Source organism: Schistocerca nitens, chromosome 10 (assembly GCF_023898315.1).
Source record: "Schistocerca nitens isolate TAMUIC-IGC-003100 chromosome 10, iqSchNite1.1, whole genome shotgun sequence".
Taxonomy (NCBI): domain Eukaryota; kingdom Metazoa; phylum Arthropoda; class Insecta; order Orthoptera; family Acrididae; genus Schistocerca; species Schistocerca nitens.
Window position 1 is genome coordinate 170249669 of NC_064623.1, and position 16973 is coordinate 170266641.

General features: G+C 43.9%; 1 protein-coding gene across 3 annotated transcripts in view; it reads left to right on the forward strand.

Annotated features, from left to right (window-relative positions):
• Positions 1-16973, forward strand: part of LOC126210641 (uncharacterized) — a 279682-nt gene that overhangs the window by 198618 nt on the left and 64091 nt on the right. For 2 of the 3 annotated variants that reach the window (XM_049939960.1, XM_049939961.1), the window contains exons 2-3: positions 11175-11404; positions 16243-16749. In XM_049939960.1, coding sequence (XP_049795917.1) covers positions 11181-11404; positions 16243-16749 — 731 coding nt within the window. In that variant the 5' untranslated portion in view covers positions 11175-11180. The remainder of the gene's footprint in view (positions 1-11174; positions 11405-16242; positions 16750-16973) is intronic. The other variant, XM_049939962.1, reaches the window with a different exon arrangement.

Sequence of the window (16973 nt, forward strand, 5' to 3'; positions counted from 1 at the left end):
AAGAGCAACGAAGGACCATCTGTGCAGAATTGCTTGCGCGTTACGAGACTGGTCGTCAAAGTTTTTTGCCGGAAATCGTCACAGAGGATGAAACAGGGGTTCATCACTTTGAACCGGAAACAAAGACGGTGCCACACCACCTCTTCTTCTTCCTCTTCTTCTTCTTCTTCTTCTTCTTCTTCTTCTTCGTCGCCTTGCCCCACGTCACGTAGGATCGGCGTTGCTCTTCTGGATCCTTCTCCTCCACAATACTCTACCCATTGCCTCTTCCTTCTTCCATCGTTTCTGCCTTCGGTCCCCGGATATCTTATCCTTCCACCTCATCTTCGGTCTTCCTCTCCTTCTCGCTTCTTCAATCTTTATATCTTCACCTTTGTTTCCGATATATTCTTCCACTTTTCTCTGTAAGTGTCCGTACCACCTTAGTCTACCACGCCTCCTCCCCTCCGAAGAAAAAGTTGAGAGTCGCCCCCTCGGCTGGTATAGTCACAGTGGCAGTCTTCTGAAGGAGTTATTTTGTTTGATGTCCTCCCTCATGGCGTAAGAATCAATTCTGAAGTGTAATGTGCTACCATCGGGAAATTGAAGAAACTATTTCACCGTGTTAGTCGCCACAAAAATACAAACTAACTTCCATTTCTCTATCACAACGCAAGGCGTCAGACTAGTCTGCGCACCCGAGAGAAGATCAAAAAACTTCATTGGACTGCTCTTCCTCATCCACTGTAAAGGCTGGATCTCAAACCTTCCGACTTACATCTGTTTGGCCCAAAGAAGGATGCAGTGCGCTGGAAGCAGTACGTGGATGAAGAGGAGGTTATTGATGCAGCAAGCCGTTGGCTCCGACATCGACCAGTAGAGTGGTACCATGCGGGCGTACAGGACCTCCCACTTAAGTGGCGTAAGGCCGTAGTATTGAGCGAAGATATGTTGAAAAGTAAGGTTTTGTAGCCAAAAGACTGGAGAATAATATAGTCTATTGAAATCCTGAATAAAACCAACCTGCTTTCAGAAAATGTGTTACATTATTTACTGAACGCCCCTCGCCTATACTCGATCACGTTATCTCTAGGTTCGGGAAGCTGTCATTGTTATTCTGCAGTGCTCTATTGCAACGGGTAGTGGTCCAACAGTGTTAAATGGGTAGAATTTTCTCACAGGAAACTGCATCACCTGTGACAAGCCGTAGACTACAACAATTATCATTCACGTGTTCTGTAATATATAACTTTAACACAACGGTCCACCTATAATCCACTGGAATATGCTAGATATTACTTCATTGTCTACACATAACACAAGATCACATCTTGCCGGTACTGTCCCGACCTACACTGTGTGATCAAAAGTATCCGGACACCCCCAAAAACATACGTTTTTCATATTAGGTGCATTGTGCTGGCATCTACTGCCAGGTACTCCGTATCAGTGTCATATGCAGTTCACGACGGTTGCCGGGGGGGCTTTCACTGTTTTTGTGATAACTTTATATCACTTGAATCCGTTGCTCAGTTTCCATCTGCTCAATGACGAAAATAAACATCAAACAACAATCCTCACCAGAAAAAAGGAGTGAGGCTACTAATGGGAAGGATCACTGACGATAAACATGACAAAACCACAGATGCCAAACGTGATATGACAAAATGGCGCAAAATTCAAATTAGTCCTTACTTCCGGGACACCCGTTATTAACCGCCTGGGTAACACACAGAGTAAATATCTCTGGAGTGAGCATTGCGCTCTGCGCATGTTGTCAACATTAAACCAGGATTGTCACGTGTTTTCGGGACTTTGCTGTGCGTGTGTGCTTTCCGCAGAGTTTGGAGTTTATACTATCAAGAGTTTTTGTTGTGTTTTCACAGTTTGTTGATATTGTTATAGCGATGGTGAATTACTGTTGTTGCTACGGATGCAAAGAAAAATATGTGAAAGGAGGGATAGTAACTTTTCATGGGTACTATGTTTAAAAATATCGAGACGCATTATAATTAAGGCTTGATTCTGTAGGCCTGTTCAAAAAATGGTTCAAATGGCTCTGAGCACTATGGGACTTAACATCTATGGTCATCAGTCCCCTACAACTTAGAACTACTTAAACCTAACTAACCTAAGGACAGCACACAACACCCAGCCATCACGAGGCAGAGAAAATCCTTGACCCCGCCGGGAATCGAACCCGGGAACCCGGGCGTGGGAAGCGAGAACGCTACCGCACGACCACGAGATGCGGGCTGTAGGCCTGTTTTTCTACGATTTTATGACTATCTAATAGATATTACGGCCCATACAAAAGCTTACAAAGAATCGCTTCCTCTCGTAAATTTTCTAGTGGAACAGGAAAGGGAATGGTTAGTTGTTTCAGCAAATACTATCCTCCATGCATTTATCAGTTCAAATGGCTCTGAGCACTATGGGACTTAACATCTGTGGTCATCAGTCCCCTAGAACTTAGAACTACTTAAACCTAACTAACCTAAGGACATCACACATATCCATGCCCGAGGCAGGATTCGAACCTGCGACCGTAGCAGTCGCGCGGCTCCGGACTGAGCGCCTAGAACCGCGAGACCACCGCGGCCGGCCATTTATCAGTGACTTATCGATTATGTATATAGATTTGAAAGACAGGAGACAGATAAATTCAATAGAGTGCGAGTCTATAATTGTCTTCGTAAAATATGTGTGTCCAAACCTTTTCGTGTACTATAAAGTTACAGTAGGAGACCATTTTAAGTGTGTCTAGGACATCGCGAATGACTATGTGTGACTTATATTTTAGTTTCCCGAAGGATGAACAACGAGTAAAGATGTGGCTCCAGAAAATGAGGAGTAATTTTGTCCCCACAAAATATTCCCAAGTATGTTCAAAACACTTTGAGGAGGAATATTTAGACAGAAAAATTTGGACGTGTGTGGCTGAAGGTAGATGCTATACCAACTATTTTTAATTTTCCACAGCACCTACTACCAATTTCTGCATTCAGCTTAAATACATTTTCTGCACAAATCAAATAAAAAACACAATAGTGTAGCTAATCAAAGTACACATTAATCTTCTTTGGTGTATTTTGCCTTCAATTTATTTTCTTCACCATTTGATTAAGAAGCGTAAAATATTAGTAAACATGTCCCCAAACTCTTTCATTTGTGTCACTTTCCACTTCCCTTAATGGTGTTATATGAGTTGACTCTTACATGACCAACTGTATTTGGTTTACAGTACATTTATTCTCCGGTCGCCTTTTTTTCCCCCTTCTTACTCAGTCTATTATTTATTTAATAAACTGGGAGCAAGTATGTAAAATGCGTTAAATAAACATTTCAAAGTGTCACCAAGTGCCGTATCATACCGAAAACTACCAAAAGTCGAGTGCATCTGAACTGTGACGCCTATCACAAAGAAGCAGAATACAATATCACTTGCCCTTAAAGGTTACGTAGCAGGTTTATTCCCGGTATCAAATGGATACTGTTAAAATGTCTGCGCAACATATATAAATAATCCACGACACGTACGAAAAGAATCCGTCTGTACTAGGGATGTAGTGACATTCGAAATGTACAGGGCGCTATACGGACAAACACACGACGTCCCGAAAACACGTGACCAGGCCGGCAATGTATGTTGACAACACAAAATCTGTACTGCGCATGCGAATTCTCACTCCAGAGATATTTACTCTATGGGGTAGCAGGGCGAGTCATGACGTTGCTTCCGGGATCCATCGAATCCGCCCGGCAAAGTAACGACGAGGGCTTATGTGCCAGCCAACCTGGATGTGGTTTTTAAGCAATTTTCTACAATCCAGTAGGTGAATACCGAGCTAGTGTCCACGGCCTGCCTGTTAACGATTCGCACACGCTTTCAGACGCAGAACAGTAAATTCAGACAGAAGGAAGAGCATCTAGCCACCCTCTACAACTAAAATTGACAAATCCAATTATTAAGAAGCAGCCCCCACGAAGACACGGGAGAAAGAAGAAAGAATAAGATTCTCCCTTAACTACGTGGTTCCAGAGACCTTTTCAATTCTCAGCCGTCGATGAGGTATACATGAAGACTGAAGGGATGAATGAATATTTGTACCATGGCTGAGATTCGAACCCGTGTCTCCTGGTCTCTAGGCAGACGTGCTAACCACTACGCCAACCTCGCACAATGACTTTGCGTAACTGCATGGACTTTCCTAGCACAGCCGGCCGGAGTGGCCGAGCGGCTCTAGGCACTACAGTCTGGAACCGCGCGACCGCTACGGTTGATGACCTCAGAAGTTAAGTCCCATAGTGCTCAGAGCCATTTGAACCTTTTTTTCGTAGCACGCCCCCCTCCTTAATCCAAATTCCCATTCAGTTATGTTGATCTGAAGACGGCAGCTGCCAAGGGACGGGACTGGAGAAGTGCGTGTAACCAATGACTGAAACAACTGCCCTCCCTCTGCCAGTCAGTTTCTAGTGATGATGTTTTCCTCCACTACGTGCATTCCGCCCGACTACCGTCGAACTCAGCGCCATTCCTCTATTTAACGAGGTTGAAGCACTTCAGCAACCAGCTTCCCGTCACGTTGCATATTACCCGCCATTATAGCCGTCACACTCCAGGAACATTGTTGGCCTTCAAACTGAAGGTTGACGCCATTGCAGGCTCACAGGATAACAGCTTGCGTCACACAGGCAATGGATGTCCTACGGCCTGCAGTAGGCATATGCTTCCCTCACGCACTGCAAAACATTACGTACGCGAGACTCATAACCTTTTTTTTCCCTTCTTGTTAGTGGGTACCACAGCAAGGAATGTATCAAAAGAAAGTGGCATTCTCCCACTTTATATTGGTTTACTTAACGGTTTGTACCTTTTAGGCCATTTCGAAGTGATTTTCCGTCCGAAAGAGAGCACATTCCCCCCCCCCCCCCCCCTTCCCCCGAACAGAAACACGATGATATGTATGTAACTTTATTAGAAACACAGTTACCTGCGGTGTAAACATGTGCAACATGCACTGAAAAACCCTGTATGCTGTTTTGTTGGTTCGACAGCTTGTAACTGCAACAAAGCGTGGAATTATTCAAAGATATTAGACAACATTCCATTAGAGCTACTGATACCCTTGCAAGACTCTGACAAAACTCTACCATCTGGTGAGCAAGATGTATGAGACTGGTGTGCAAATTGCCGAACTATCACTTTAATAAGTCACGGTTACAAAATACTAACACGAATTATTTATAGACGAATGGAAAAACTGGTAGAAGCCGACCTCGGGGAAGATTAGTTTCGTTTCTGTAGAAATGGCGGAGCACGCGAGACAATAGGGTCAGGAAAGGCAAACCTACGTTTCTAGCATTTGTACATTTAGAGAAAGCTTTTGACAATGTTGACGACAATACTCTCTTTCAAAGTCTGAGGGTGGCAGGGGTCAAATACAGCGAGCGAAAAGCTATTTACAATTTGCACAGAAACCAGATGGCAGTTATAAGAATCCAGGGGCACAAAACGGAAGCAGTGTTTGAGACGGGAGCGAGACAGGGTAGTAGCCTATCTACGATGTTACTCAATCGCTATATTGAGCAAGCAGTAAAGGAAACAAAAGAAAAATTTGGAGTAGGAATTAAAATCCATGGAGAAGAAATAAAAGCTTTTAGGTTTGACGGCGACATTGTAATTCTGTCAGAGATAGTAGCCGAACGGAATGGATAGTGTATTGAAAGGAGGATATAAGATGAACATCAACAAAAGCAATATGAGAATAATGGAATGTGGTCGAATGAAGTCAGGTGATGTTCAGAGAATTAGATTAGGAAACATAAAGTAGTAGATGAGTTTTGCTATTTAGGGAGCAAAATAACTGATTATGGTCGAAGTAGAGAGGATATAAAATGTAGACTGGCTATGGCAAGGAAAGCGTTTCTGAATAAGAGAAATTTGTTAACATGAGTATAGATTTAAGTATCAGGAAGTTTTTTTCTGAAAGTATTTGTATGGAGTGTAGCGATTTATGGAAATGAAACATGGACCATAAATAGTTTAGACAAGAGAATAGAAGCTTTCGAAATGTGGTGCTACAGAAGAATGCTGAAGATAAGGTGGGTAGATCACGTAACTAATGAGGGGGTACTGAATAGAACTGGAGAGAAGAGGAATTTGTGGCACAACTTGACTGTAAGACGGAATCATTCGGTAGGACACGTTCTGAGGCATCAAGGGATCGCCAATTTAGTATTGGAGGGAAGCGTGGAGGGTAAAAATCGCAGAGGGAGAACAAGAGATGAACACACTAAGCAGATTCAGGAGGATGTAGGTTGCAGTAGGTACTGGGAGATGAAGACGCTTGCACACGATGGAGTAGCATGGAGAGCTGCATCAAACCAGTCTCTGGACTGAAGACCACGACAACAACAACATTACATTGACCAAAGAATAAGACTATTAATTTCAAATAACTGTGACTATTAAATAACAAATAAGCTAATGCAAACGTTCACTTGTTGCGGCAATTTACTAGTCAATTTCTTTGGACTCTAGACCAGTCGTGCTCTAATATCCGTGGTCACAGAAGATGCATGAACGGTGTGCGAGCATGAGCACTTCCAAACACAATACCTCCTTTCTGCCACTCCGTCAAGTCTCCATGTTGTCCCATGTTGTCCCGCCCCACGGATTCCACACAACCAGCTGGACACTACTCACTGCACTGCCATTAGTTGTCACAGATGGAGCGTCACATGACCACCTGGGACCAGTCCTGCAACATATACAGTTCTCCAAAACAATTCGTTTTTGCGTTTGCAGCTACCCCTATAGTACGCCACTATGCCACCAAATGCTGTATATTGTTCTTTGCTGCTGTGGAAACTCCAGGAAACCTCTTTGCAAAAACGTTCCGCGTTTGCTTAACTAAACCAGCAGACACGTACACCTCCACTATTGTGTGATTCTTGAAGAGAATACATCTCGCTGAGATATTTACTTTACACGTCTTGACCCTTAACGTTCGAGGATCGCTCTCACAGACCGCTAGCGTATATTGCATACGTGGAGACAACAAAATTTTTAGGTCTTACATTTGGCAGGAAACTTAGCTGGTCTCCACATGTGTCATATTTGACTGCCCGTTGTACCCGTTCTGTAAATGTCCTCCGTGTTCTCAGCGGTACGTCGTGGGGAGCGGATCGAACCGTCCTACTTCGCCTATATCAAAACTGGATTATGGGAGCTTTGTATACTCCTCTGCACGGCCGTCCATCTTACGCCGCCTCAACTTTATATAACATCGGGGGTTACGTCTTGCGATCGGATCGTTCTATACTAGTCCCGTCGAGAGTCTTCATGCTGAAGCCGGTGAATTGCCACTAACCTACCGGCGCGATATACTGCTTTGTCGGTATGCCTGTCGGCTATTGTCAATGCCCAACCACCCGTCTTATCGTTCCTTTTTTGACAACTGTCTCGACCGTCAATACGGGTTGTATGTATCTGCCCTGCTACCCCCTTGAGTTCGCTTTCGTCGCCTTCTTCAGCACCTTGATTTTTCACTCCCTGCAACCTTTAGAGTGGGCGAGAGCCAAACGCCACCTTGGCTCCAGGCTCAGGTTCGCGTTCACCTTGACCTCAGCTCGCTCCCAAAGGTGGTTACCCCAGCTACGGTATACCACTCACGGTTTGTCGAACTTCGTTCGAAGTTCATTAATACGTTCTTCATTTATACAGATGGCCCTAAGACCAACGACGGTGTCGGGTGTTCTTTCATTGTCGGGGCACACAGTTTAAAATACCGGCTCCATGGCCACTGTTCGGTCTTCACAGCTGAGCTATTTGCCCTCTATCAGGCTGTTCTTTACATCCGCCGCCACCGACATTCTACTTATGTCATCTGCTCTGATTCCCTGAGCGCCATCCAGAGCCTCAGTGATCCGTATGCGGTTCACCCTTTCGTGCACCGGATCCAACGCTCTCTTCAGCAGCTGGCGGACGACGGTTCTCCGGTTAGCTTTATGTGGGTTCCTGGCCATGTCGGTATCCCTGGGAACGAAGCTGCAGATGCCGCGGCCAAGGCTGCGGTCCTCCAGCCTCGGACAGCTTCTTGTTGTGTGCCTTCATCTGATTTTAGCAGGGTCATTTGACAGCGCATTTTATCGGTGTGGCATGCCGAGTGGGCTACACTTACGGAGAACAAGCTTCGGGCCTCGAAACCTCTCCTCACGGCTTGGACGACCTGTTCACGCCCTTCTCGGCGGGAGGAGGTCGTTTTGGCCCGGTTACGGATTGGACACTGCCGGTTCAAAAAAATGGTTCAAATGGCTCTGAGCACTATGGGACTCAACTTCTGAGGTCATTAGTCCCCTAGAGCTTAGAACTAGTTAAACCTAACTAACCTAAGGACATCACAAACATCCATGCCCAAGGCAGGATTCGAACCTGCGACCGTAGCGGTCTTGCGGTTCCAGACTCTGCCGGTTCAGCCACCGCCATCTGCTGACGGCTGCGCCGGCGCCGTTCTGCCCATGTGGGCGATTGCTGACGGTACGCCACATTTTAACGTCCTGTCCGAATTTTAATACACTGCGTCTTGATCTTGGCCTGCCATGTACTCTGGATGCCATTTTGGCGGATGGCCCAGGAGCAGCTGCACGCTTTCTTCGTTTTATCCACTTGACAAACCCGTCTAAGGACATTTGATTATGCTGTTTTCTTTTAATCCCTTGCCTGTTAATGTGTCTTTTATAGTGTTGTCCTTTTTAGTTGCTGTTTTAACATTGTGCCTCGCAGTGCATTCCTAACGTAGTCTGGGCGCTAATGACCACTGTAGTTGTGCTCCCTAAAACCACAAAAAAGCGTATATTGTTACTTAAATCAATAAAAGCAAGTCTTCTGGTCCAGAGTATATTGATGCAATAGCTCGATACTTAAGAATCATATACAACCATTCGGTCGACGAAAGATCCGTATCCAAAGACTGGAATGTTGCACATGCCACACTAATATTCAAGAAAGGTAGTAGGAATAATCCGCTAAATTACAGACCCATATCATTAACGTCGATATGCAGCAGGATTTTGGAGCATACATTGTGTTCGAAGATTATGAGTTACCTCGAACAGAATGGTCTATTGACACACAGTCAACACGGATTTAGAAAACATCGTTCCTGTGAAACACAACTAGCTCTTTACTCGCACAAAGTGTTGAGTGCTATTGACAAAGCATTTCAATTAGAGTCCGTATTTCTGGATTTCCGGAAGGTCTTTGACACCGTATCACACGAGTGGCTTGTAATCAGAATGTCAGTTAGTCCACAAGATCTTGCACCGACACCGACACCCCCGTGCCCGCTGACTAGATCTGACGTCAGTACCTGGATGATAACCCTTCCTTTCCATTTCTCTATGAATGATACTTGAGCAAATGGTGGCAATCCATTTAGCTACATTTCATGGTTCAAGACACGAAGCATATTTTGTATGTTTTTCTGTCTCTTTCTTCTCTGTTCTAGTGTACACTTGAAATTTGATGGGAAGGAAATAAATGTGCAAGTGATGTTGCTCTCTATTGGAACAATGAACTGAAAAGAGTTACAGGTCTTCTCGAATGCAACGCTTCACGCGGCTTCCTCCATCGGAGACTCGAGTCCCATCTCGGGCACGGATGTGTGTGTTGTCCTTAAGGGGCTCCGGAACGCCCTATACTTGCAATGTTAAAATAACGCTTATAAATTACATCTTTCGTCACAAAGTATTTGAGGTAGGAAGTTGAACTTTTTACAGATTATTTATTGGAATATGGGCTACAACTTAACACAGGGATTTTACGAAATTTTAGTTCAGTTATTAAAGATGATTTTTTTTCAATTGTAATGAAAATTCACAACATTTTTTTTGCAATTTTTTATTTATATATTCAAAAATATACAGTTTTTTGGAAAAAAGGCTGTGTTAAATTATGCAGAAGGTACTGTGTAACATTTACTGAAAGTTTGAAACAAATATGTTTGGAAGATCCTTAGAAAACATGTAATTAGTATGAGAAAATAAAAGTTTTGGGAATCGAGCGACAAAGATTGGATTAACTTTTTAGTGCATTCCAGGTCCATAGGATGGATTATCTTCATCCTCTGCAAACTCCTCCTACAGCTTCCTCTTGTTCCTCCTCCTGTTTACTCTTGCTTGTATTTCTAGACTCTTTACAGCCCTGTCTGCAGCCCGAAGGCGTTCCTTGTCTAAAGCAAGCATCGCTCGTACCATGTTAGAACCTATCTTCATTCCCATATTTCTAAATACCTTGCACCTTACAATGTTGCCATCATTGAAAGTCGCAACAGCATCATACACACCAAAGTGAAGTGTTTCTATTCCAACAAATACAGTCTTGGGGATTCTCGACCATATAACACTATTTACACTTTCATTGGGGTTTTGAGTTTTTCCGTGAATACACTTTTTCAACAGTTCAGGTGCTGCTAAGTCTCTGAAAATAGGTTTTATCACCTCCATTATTGCATGAGGCAGACTATGCTTATGAGTGTACACTTCACCAGTTAGCAATCCTTTGTTATATTTACACCAACTGTCTTCTTCTTTGGAACACAAGCTATGTTGGGGATTTTCATCGTCTTTATCGTTTACAGTAATAACACATATCTTTGGCTTTCCAACATTTCTCCTTTTCTTAAAAGCCTTCAGAGGATTTCTAATAACTTTACTTTTACTCATTATTATACTTCAACAAAACAGAGACTCAAGAAACAGAATTAATTACGAATATTTTCGAGATAACGACAGAGTAAATAAACATGAAACAATCGACAATCACACCAGCGATATATATTGAACCATCACAGGTTAGCCACAACACATACTTTATGTCACATCACTAAAATGTACCTGATGAACACTGACGTTAATAATAACACCATTTGACAGCAGTTTAACAGCGCCACGGTGGGTCACGCCCATGTAGAACACATTTCAAAAAAAATTTAAAAATAGTTGTAGTCTTCGGAATTGAATAAATTATATATCTATTAAAAGGTAATAGTCTGCAGATTCAGAAAACGCAAAAAAGTAAAAATTGAACTTTTCATGATTTTGAGCCTTTTCGGAGCCCCTTAAGCGTAAGTTAGTTTAGTTGATGATGGAGAAAGTGAGCCACTACAGAGCTGTCGTGTGGTGTGTTGCAGGTGGCGATGGACTGGCGTGTGAGGATAGCGTGGTGGCTGCTGGTGGTGCTCCTGCTCGCATCCGTCTCGACCCCCGCAGAGGGGGGCAGAGGAGGTGGGTCCCGCGGCGGGGGTTCGCGGGGCGGTGGCAGCCGTGGCTCGGGGTCTACCTGGAGCAGGAACAGGAACAGGAACAGCGGCAGTGACAGCCACAGTTACAAGCACGTCACATCGAAGCCCGTCACCCAGAGGTGAGTCCCGCCAATCGGTTCCATCTTTTGGAGAGGTTGCAACACGTGGTTCTCGATTGGGTACACGACCGTCTGTTAGGTACACGTCAAGGAAACAAATGAGTGAAATCGCAAAGTAGCACACGATCTTGATGGCCAGCAAGTCGTGAAATGCACAAGAGCTACCACTAAACGTCGTGGCTTCGATCCCAAATGGCCCAGACGTGATCCTGTGTAATCTCGATTTCTCTTGAGACGTTCTGTGTGGGAGTGCTTACCGGACGACTGTGTCAAAAAAGTTGCTGTCCGTTCACGCCCTGGCCGTGATTGCGTGGGTCAGGTGCTCCAGCATTCTTCAGAGAAAGCTTGCCCATTCCTTCCCACATGTTATCGGGCATTGCTGTGCTGAAATATGGAATGTGAGGTTGCCCAGATGAGGAACAGTCTATGGGCTCTACAATCTTCCCGACTACAGCTCAGGTTGCCTTCGATGCATAGGGTCAATATCTCTTATTGTAATCAGAGGCAGCATATGTTCAGTTTCGGCACTGTCATCAACATTATTTTCATCACTATTATCAGCATCATTGTTATTGGCATCATCACTTTTACGATATTTTTTGTCTCACATCATCATTATTAGCATCATTACCATACTCATCACTGTTGTCGTTGTAGTCATCACATTATCTCTGTCATTATTGTCATCATATCATCATCATCATCATCATCATCATCATCATCATCATTGTCATATCATCACCATTGTCATCAAATTATCGCCACTGTCATTATTGTCCGCTTATTTTGCTAATTATCATCACATTACTATTAGCATCACTGTCGTCACATTGTATTGGTCCCTGTCTTAGGCTGTTAACAGCGCACACATCCCAGGGGCTAATGTGAAAGAAACTCGTGCCAGTTTGCAGAGGCGGCAAAGATCAACAGGCTGCCAGGATTCTACTAATGGTTAACTATTCAGTCTCTGACCGTGTAAAGAACTGAAAACCTCCTTGCAGCTGGTCCTTGACTAGTATGGAGACTAAGAAAGAGGGTCCGCAGAAATCACAACTAAAAAGGTATAATAGGAAAATTGGGCATATAGAATTAAGAGATTATAACTTTACAATATTCAGCTGAGGGCAGCCTTTGCTAATGTTAAGCATTGCTAAATGACGGCATATGAATTGAAAACTTAGCTAAGAGACACTATAAATACACAGCTCAGTGAAAACTTCCTTGGGCGGCATGAAGGGCAGTGGTGAGCTAGATGGACAATGTTGTGGGGTATTCAGAGGGAGAGAGTATTGATCCATAGTACAGATTCACATGACAGGGGCAAGGTCACGGTGGAAGCTTACTCTGTGGGTGGTGCCATCAAACGGTCATATTAGCCCGAGATGGTTGCACACACCACCTGAATGAAGTGGCGTTCCTATGCGAGAGACTCTGCCGAGTTTTTCTCGAGTTAAATTGTCGCTAAATTTGTGCTAATGATACCACCCTCACTGGCGTCTTGCAGTCGGCAATGGAAATGCCTGTTTCTGACAGATGCTGATAGCGAACACGCACGGGGATTTGGCAGATCTAGTGATGCTTGCCCGCTGGGCCAAGCCTACACTGGCGCTGACTAAGAGTGCCCCCTGCTACTGCTGGTGGCAGCTACACGACCCAGTCTGTCACAGTACTACTTGGGCATTATTGCTGTTTGTTCTTTTGTAAAGTTTCTTCACAGTGCTTGGAGAAAGCTACAAGTTAAATAAAACTTAAGTGTTTGCTAATCATTCCTGCCCTGTCCAACTTCCCTAAATGACAGCTTGTCCAATTTCCCTAAATGACAGCTTGTCCAATTTCCCTAAATGACAGCTGCTACACTGCTCTTTAGCCAACCTCTCCTTACCTTTGCGTTTGAAGTAGTGCACAACAAAATGCAAGGCAGCAAGTGCCTACAGCAAAACACGTCTGTGATGGACACGAACCTTCATCTGTTGGTCCACATCTAATCCAAAACTGAATGGGGATTAGTGCAGTGGCGGTCCGACCTTTTATGACTTCAGAAGACACCCCCCCCCCCCCCCATGTGCCCTCCAGTGGGCTTCTGACTCCAAACAAAAATAATGGAGGCGGGGGGGGGGGGGAAGGGGCACTGACCATATCTTTTGCTGACAGTATCTTCACGTTCGGGGCTAGTCACAATTGTGGGAAAAGCGGTCTTCATTATGTTCCTGCCCCTCTGCATGGAAGATAGGAGGAACTGTTTAAAACTTGAAGAGTATTTAATGATTGCCACCATTTTCAGTGAATTAAGAATTCTTTAAATGTCTCCAGCTAAAAATTTGGTTCTGGATTTTGATTCCTCATCACTTGTGGATACTTATGATATTCTCTCTCTCTCTCTCTCTCTCGCTATGATGATGATGATGATGATGATTTGGATTGTGGTACACTCAACGGCATATTTATCAGCACCTGTGTAAATTCCAAATCTTGTCACAGTCCTGCCTCGCCATTTTCCTTAGTGATAATGAAACGACAGCACAGGCACCCAGCTCCTGGGTGGAGAGAATCCCCAACCTGGTCGGAAATCAAATCAGGACCTGATGATCCAGAGGCAGCAGTGCTAACCACTAGGCCACAAACTGTGGACTGCAAACAAATGAGTACACTGCTGGAGTATCTGTTATCGAAGAGTTATGAATCTGTAAGAAGATTGCACGAGTTTTGATTATCACTATTTTTGTTCTTTGCATGAGGTACAGTGTGGCCACTCACACGTGCATCTCGAAATGTGACATTACAACATCATTCTTATTGTGATTCTCACTATAATTGTCATTGTCATCATCATCATTATTATCATTATTATTGCCCTTGTGGTGACATCACTTTCATTATTGTTGCAGCCATGTTGTTTTCACATCATCTCATATCATTATTATTATTATTATTATTATTATTGGTATTTGGAGGTACTTGATTGTATCGCTGGTGAAATCTTCTCTGCTCTTCGATGAAATTCTACCACACAGAACGTTTTCCATATAGGATTTCCCCATTTCACTCCCACCATGGAATCTGTCACTTATGTATCATTGCATATGTGCTGGCTTCAATTTCACTGTGCTTTCTCTGCATTCAGAATTTACGTTTTTAAAATTTTCTTACATTCTCTATGTTGAAAACTTGACACAACGTCAAGTGGCGGTACATCTACAACAGCTGAATTATTATTCTAATATTATTTTGTATTGCAGTCTTTTGTTGCATTTGTTTTTATAATTATTACCAGCCTCATTGAAATTTTGAGCACCTTCAAATCCATTGTTGTTGTCACTGAAAGCCATCAATTTTATATGCCATGTGTGGCCACCATTAGTGGGTTACAGAAGTTGTGCACAGTACATAATGCTGACAGGTTGCTCTGCAACTATTGTGGATCTGAAAATGCTCAAAATTTGAACGAAACTGATAATCATTATAAAGACAAATGTGCCATTACACTGCAATAAAACATTAGAATAAAAGTTCTCTGTAATTTGTATCAATGTATCACTATGTATTTATATCTAAAAACAAAGATGATGTAACTTACCAAACGAAAGTGCTGGCATGTTGATAGACACACAAACAAACACAAACATACACACAAAATTCAAGCTTTTGAAACCAACAGTTGCTTCATCAGGAAAGAGGGAAAGAAAGGAAAAGATGAAAGGATGTGGGTTTTAAGGGAGAGGGTAAGGAGTCATTCCAATCCCGGGAGCGGAAAGACTTACCTTAGGGGGAAAAAGGACAGGTATACACTCACACACACACATATCCATTTGCACGTACACAGACACAAGCAGACATTTGTAAAGGCAAAGAGTTTGGGCAGAGATGTCAGTCGAGGTGGAAGTACAGAGGCAAAGATGTTGTCGAATGACAGGTGAGGTATGAGCGGCGGCAACTTGAAATTAGCAGAGGTTGAGGCCTGGTGGGTAACCGGTAGAGAGGATATATTGAAGGGCAAGTTCCCATCTTCGGAGTTCTGACAGGTTGGTGTTATGTTAGTTTTTGCAAATATGTTTGTTATTGTCACTGTTGCATTTCGAAATCTTTTCTGTCATCTTACTTTCTCTTTCTGTTTTTGCAAGTACACTAACACCAACCTGTCAGAACTCCGGAGATGGGAACTTGCCCTTCAGTATATCCTCTCTTCCCATTACCCACCAGGCCTCAACCTCCGCTAATTTCAAGTTGCCGCCGCACGTACCTCACCTGTCATTCGACAACATCTTTGCCTCTGTACTTCCGCCTTGACTGACATCTCTGCCCAAACTCTTTGCCTTTACAAATGTCTGCTTGTGTCTGTGTATGTGCGGATGGATATGTGTGTGTGTGTGTGCAAGTGTATACCTGTCCTTTTTTCCCCCTAAGGTAAGTCTTTCCGCTCCCGGGGTTGCAATGACTCCTTACCCTCTCCCTTAAAACTCACATCCTTTTGTCTTTCCCTCTCCTTCCCTCTTTCCTGATGAAGCAACTGTTGGTTGCGAAAGCTTGAATTTTGAGTGTGTGTTTGTGTGTCTATCAACATGCCAGCACTTTCGTTTGGTAAGTTATATCATCTTTGTTTTTAGATATATTTTTCCCCACGTGGAATGTTTCCCTCTATTATATTCACTATGTATTTAAATATTTGTAATGCTACATTCATTTGGAATTCCCTTGTACTTTGTTCCAGTAGCTTAAAGCGAAAGTTATCATGGCTGAAGTTTTTGGCAAAGGGCTGGAGGGGGGGGGGGGGGGGCGCTCTGAGTGAGAACTTATGCTGGAGTCACTAGGGGACGTTAACTGACAAGTTGCAATGTGCTCAGGTTCAGTGGCAAGCTGAAAACGACCCCAAAGACCAAGGACCATTGGTCTTCACACTACACAACCAGCAGACCTATTGGATGGAAAATACCCCCTCCACGCAAGGAAGACAGTGGTAGTGCAAACAGCATCGGTGGCCATCGGTACAAGCCGACAGAAGACTCCCGAAAAGCTGTCACAGAAAAGTACGACCGGCGCTACAAGCCGACCGAGGCCGTTCCTGTTGCCACGACACACCGTCACCGACACGGGCACCGGAACCACACAGAGCCCTCGATCTCGAAGCACGACACTACGAGCTCACGTAATGTTTCCAGACACGGGGGAAATCTGTGGCCTTCTCAGCCGACACAGCGGCCGAGCCTCCACACGAAGGCCCCGGTCACCAGTTCGTACAACAGGTCTCGTGATGCATTCCAGGCTGGAGGAATTCCAGGTCACCTCCAACCGTCACAGGAACCCAGCCACCGTGTGAACCACTGGCCACCACTTCCTGCATCCACGACTGGGTGAGATTTGAACAGAGGAGGCATGTGTTGCTTTAGAATGTCCTGTGCTGTGAAATACAAGTGTCCTGCTCATCCGTGTTTTGTCGCTTGGAGTGATGGAATGTCACTTCACTGTGCTGTCAGTTTCTTTGGGAGAAAAACATTGTAATATGTTATGTTATTAGCAGACATTTTGTCAGAGGCAGTCAGAGACTGTGTATAACTTAAAGGGTAGGAATATTTTT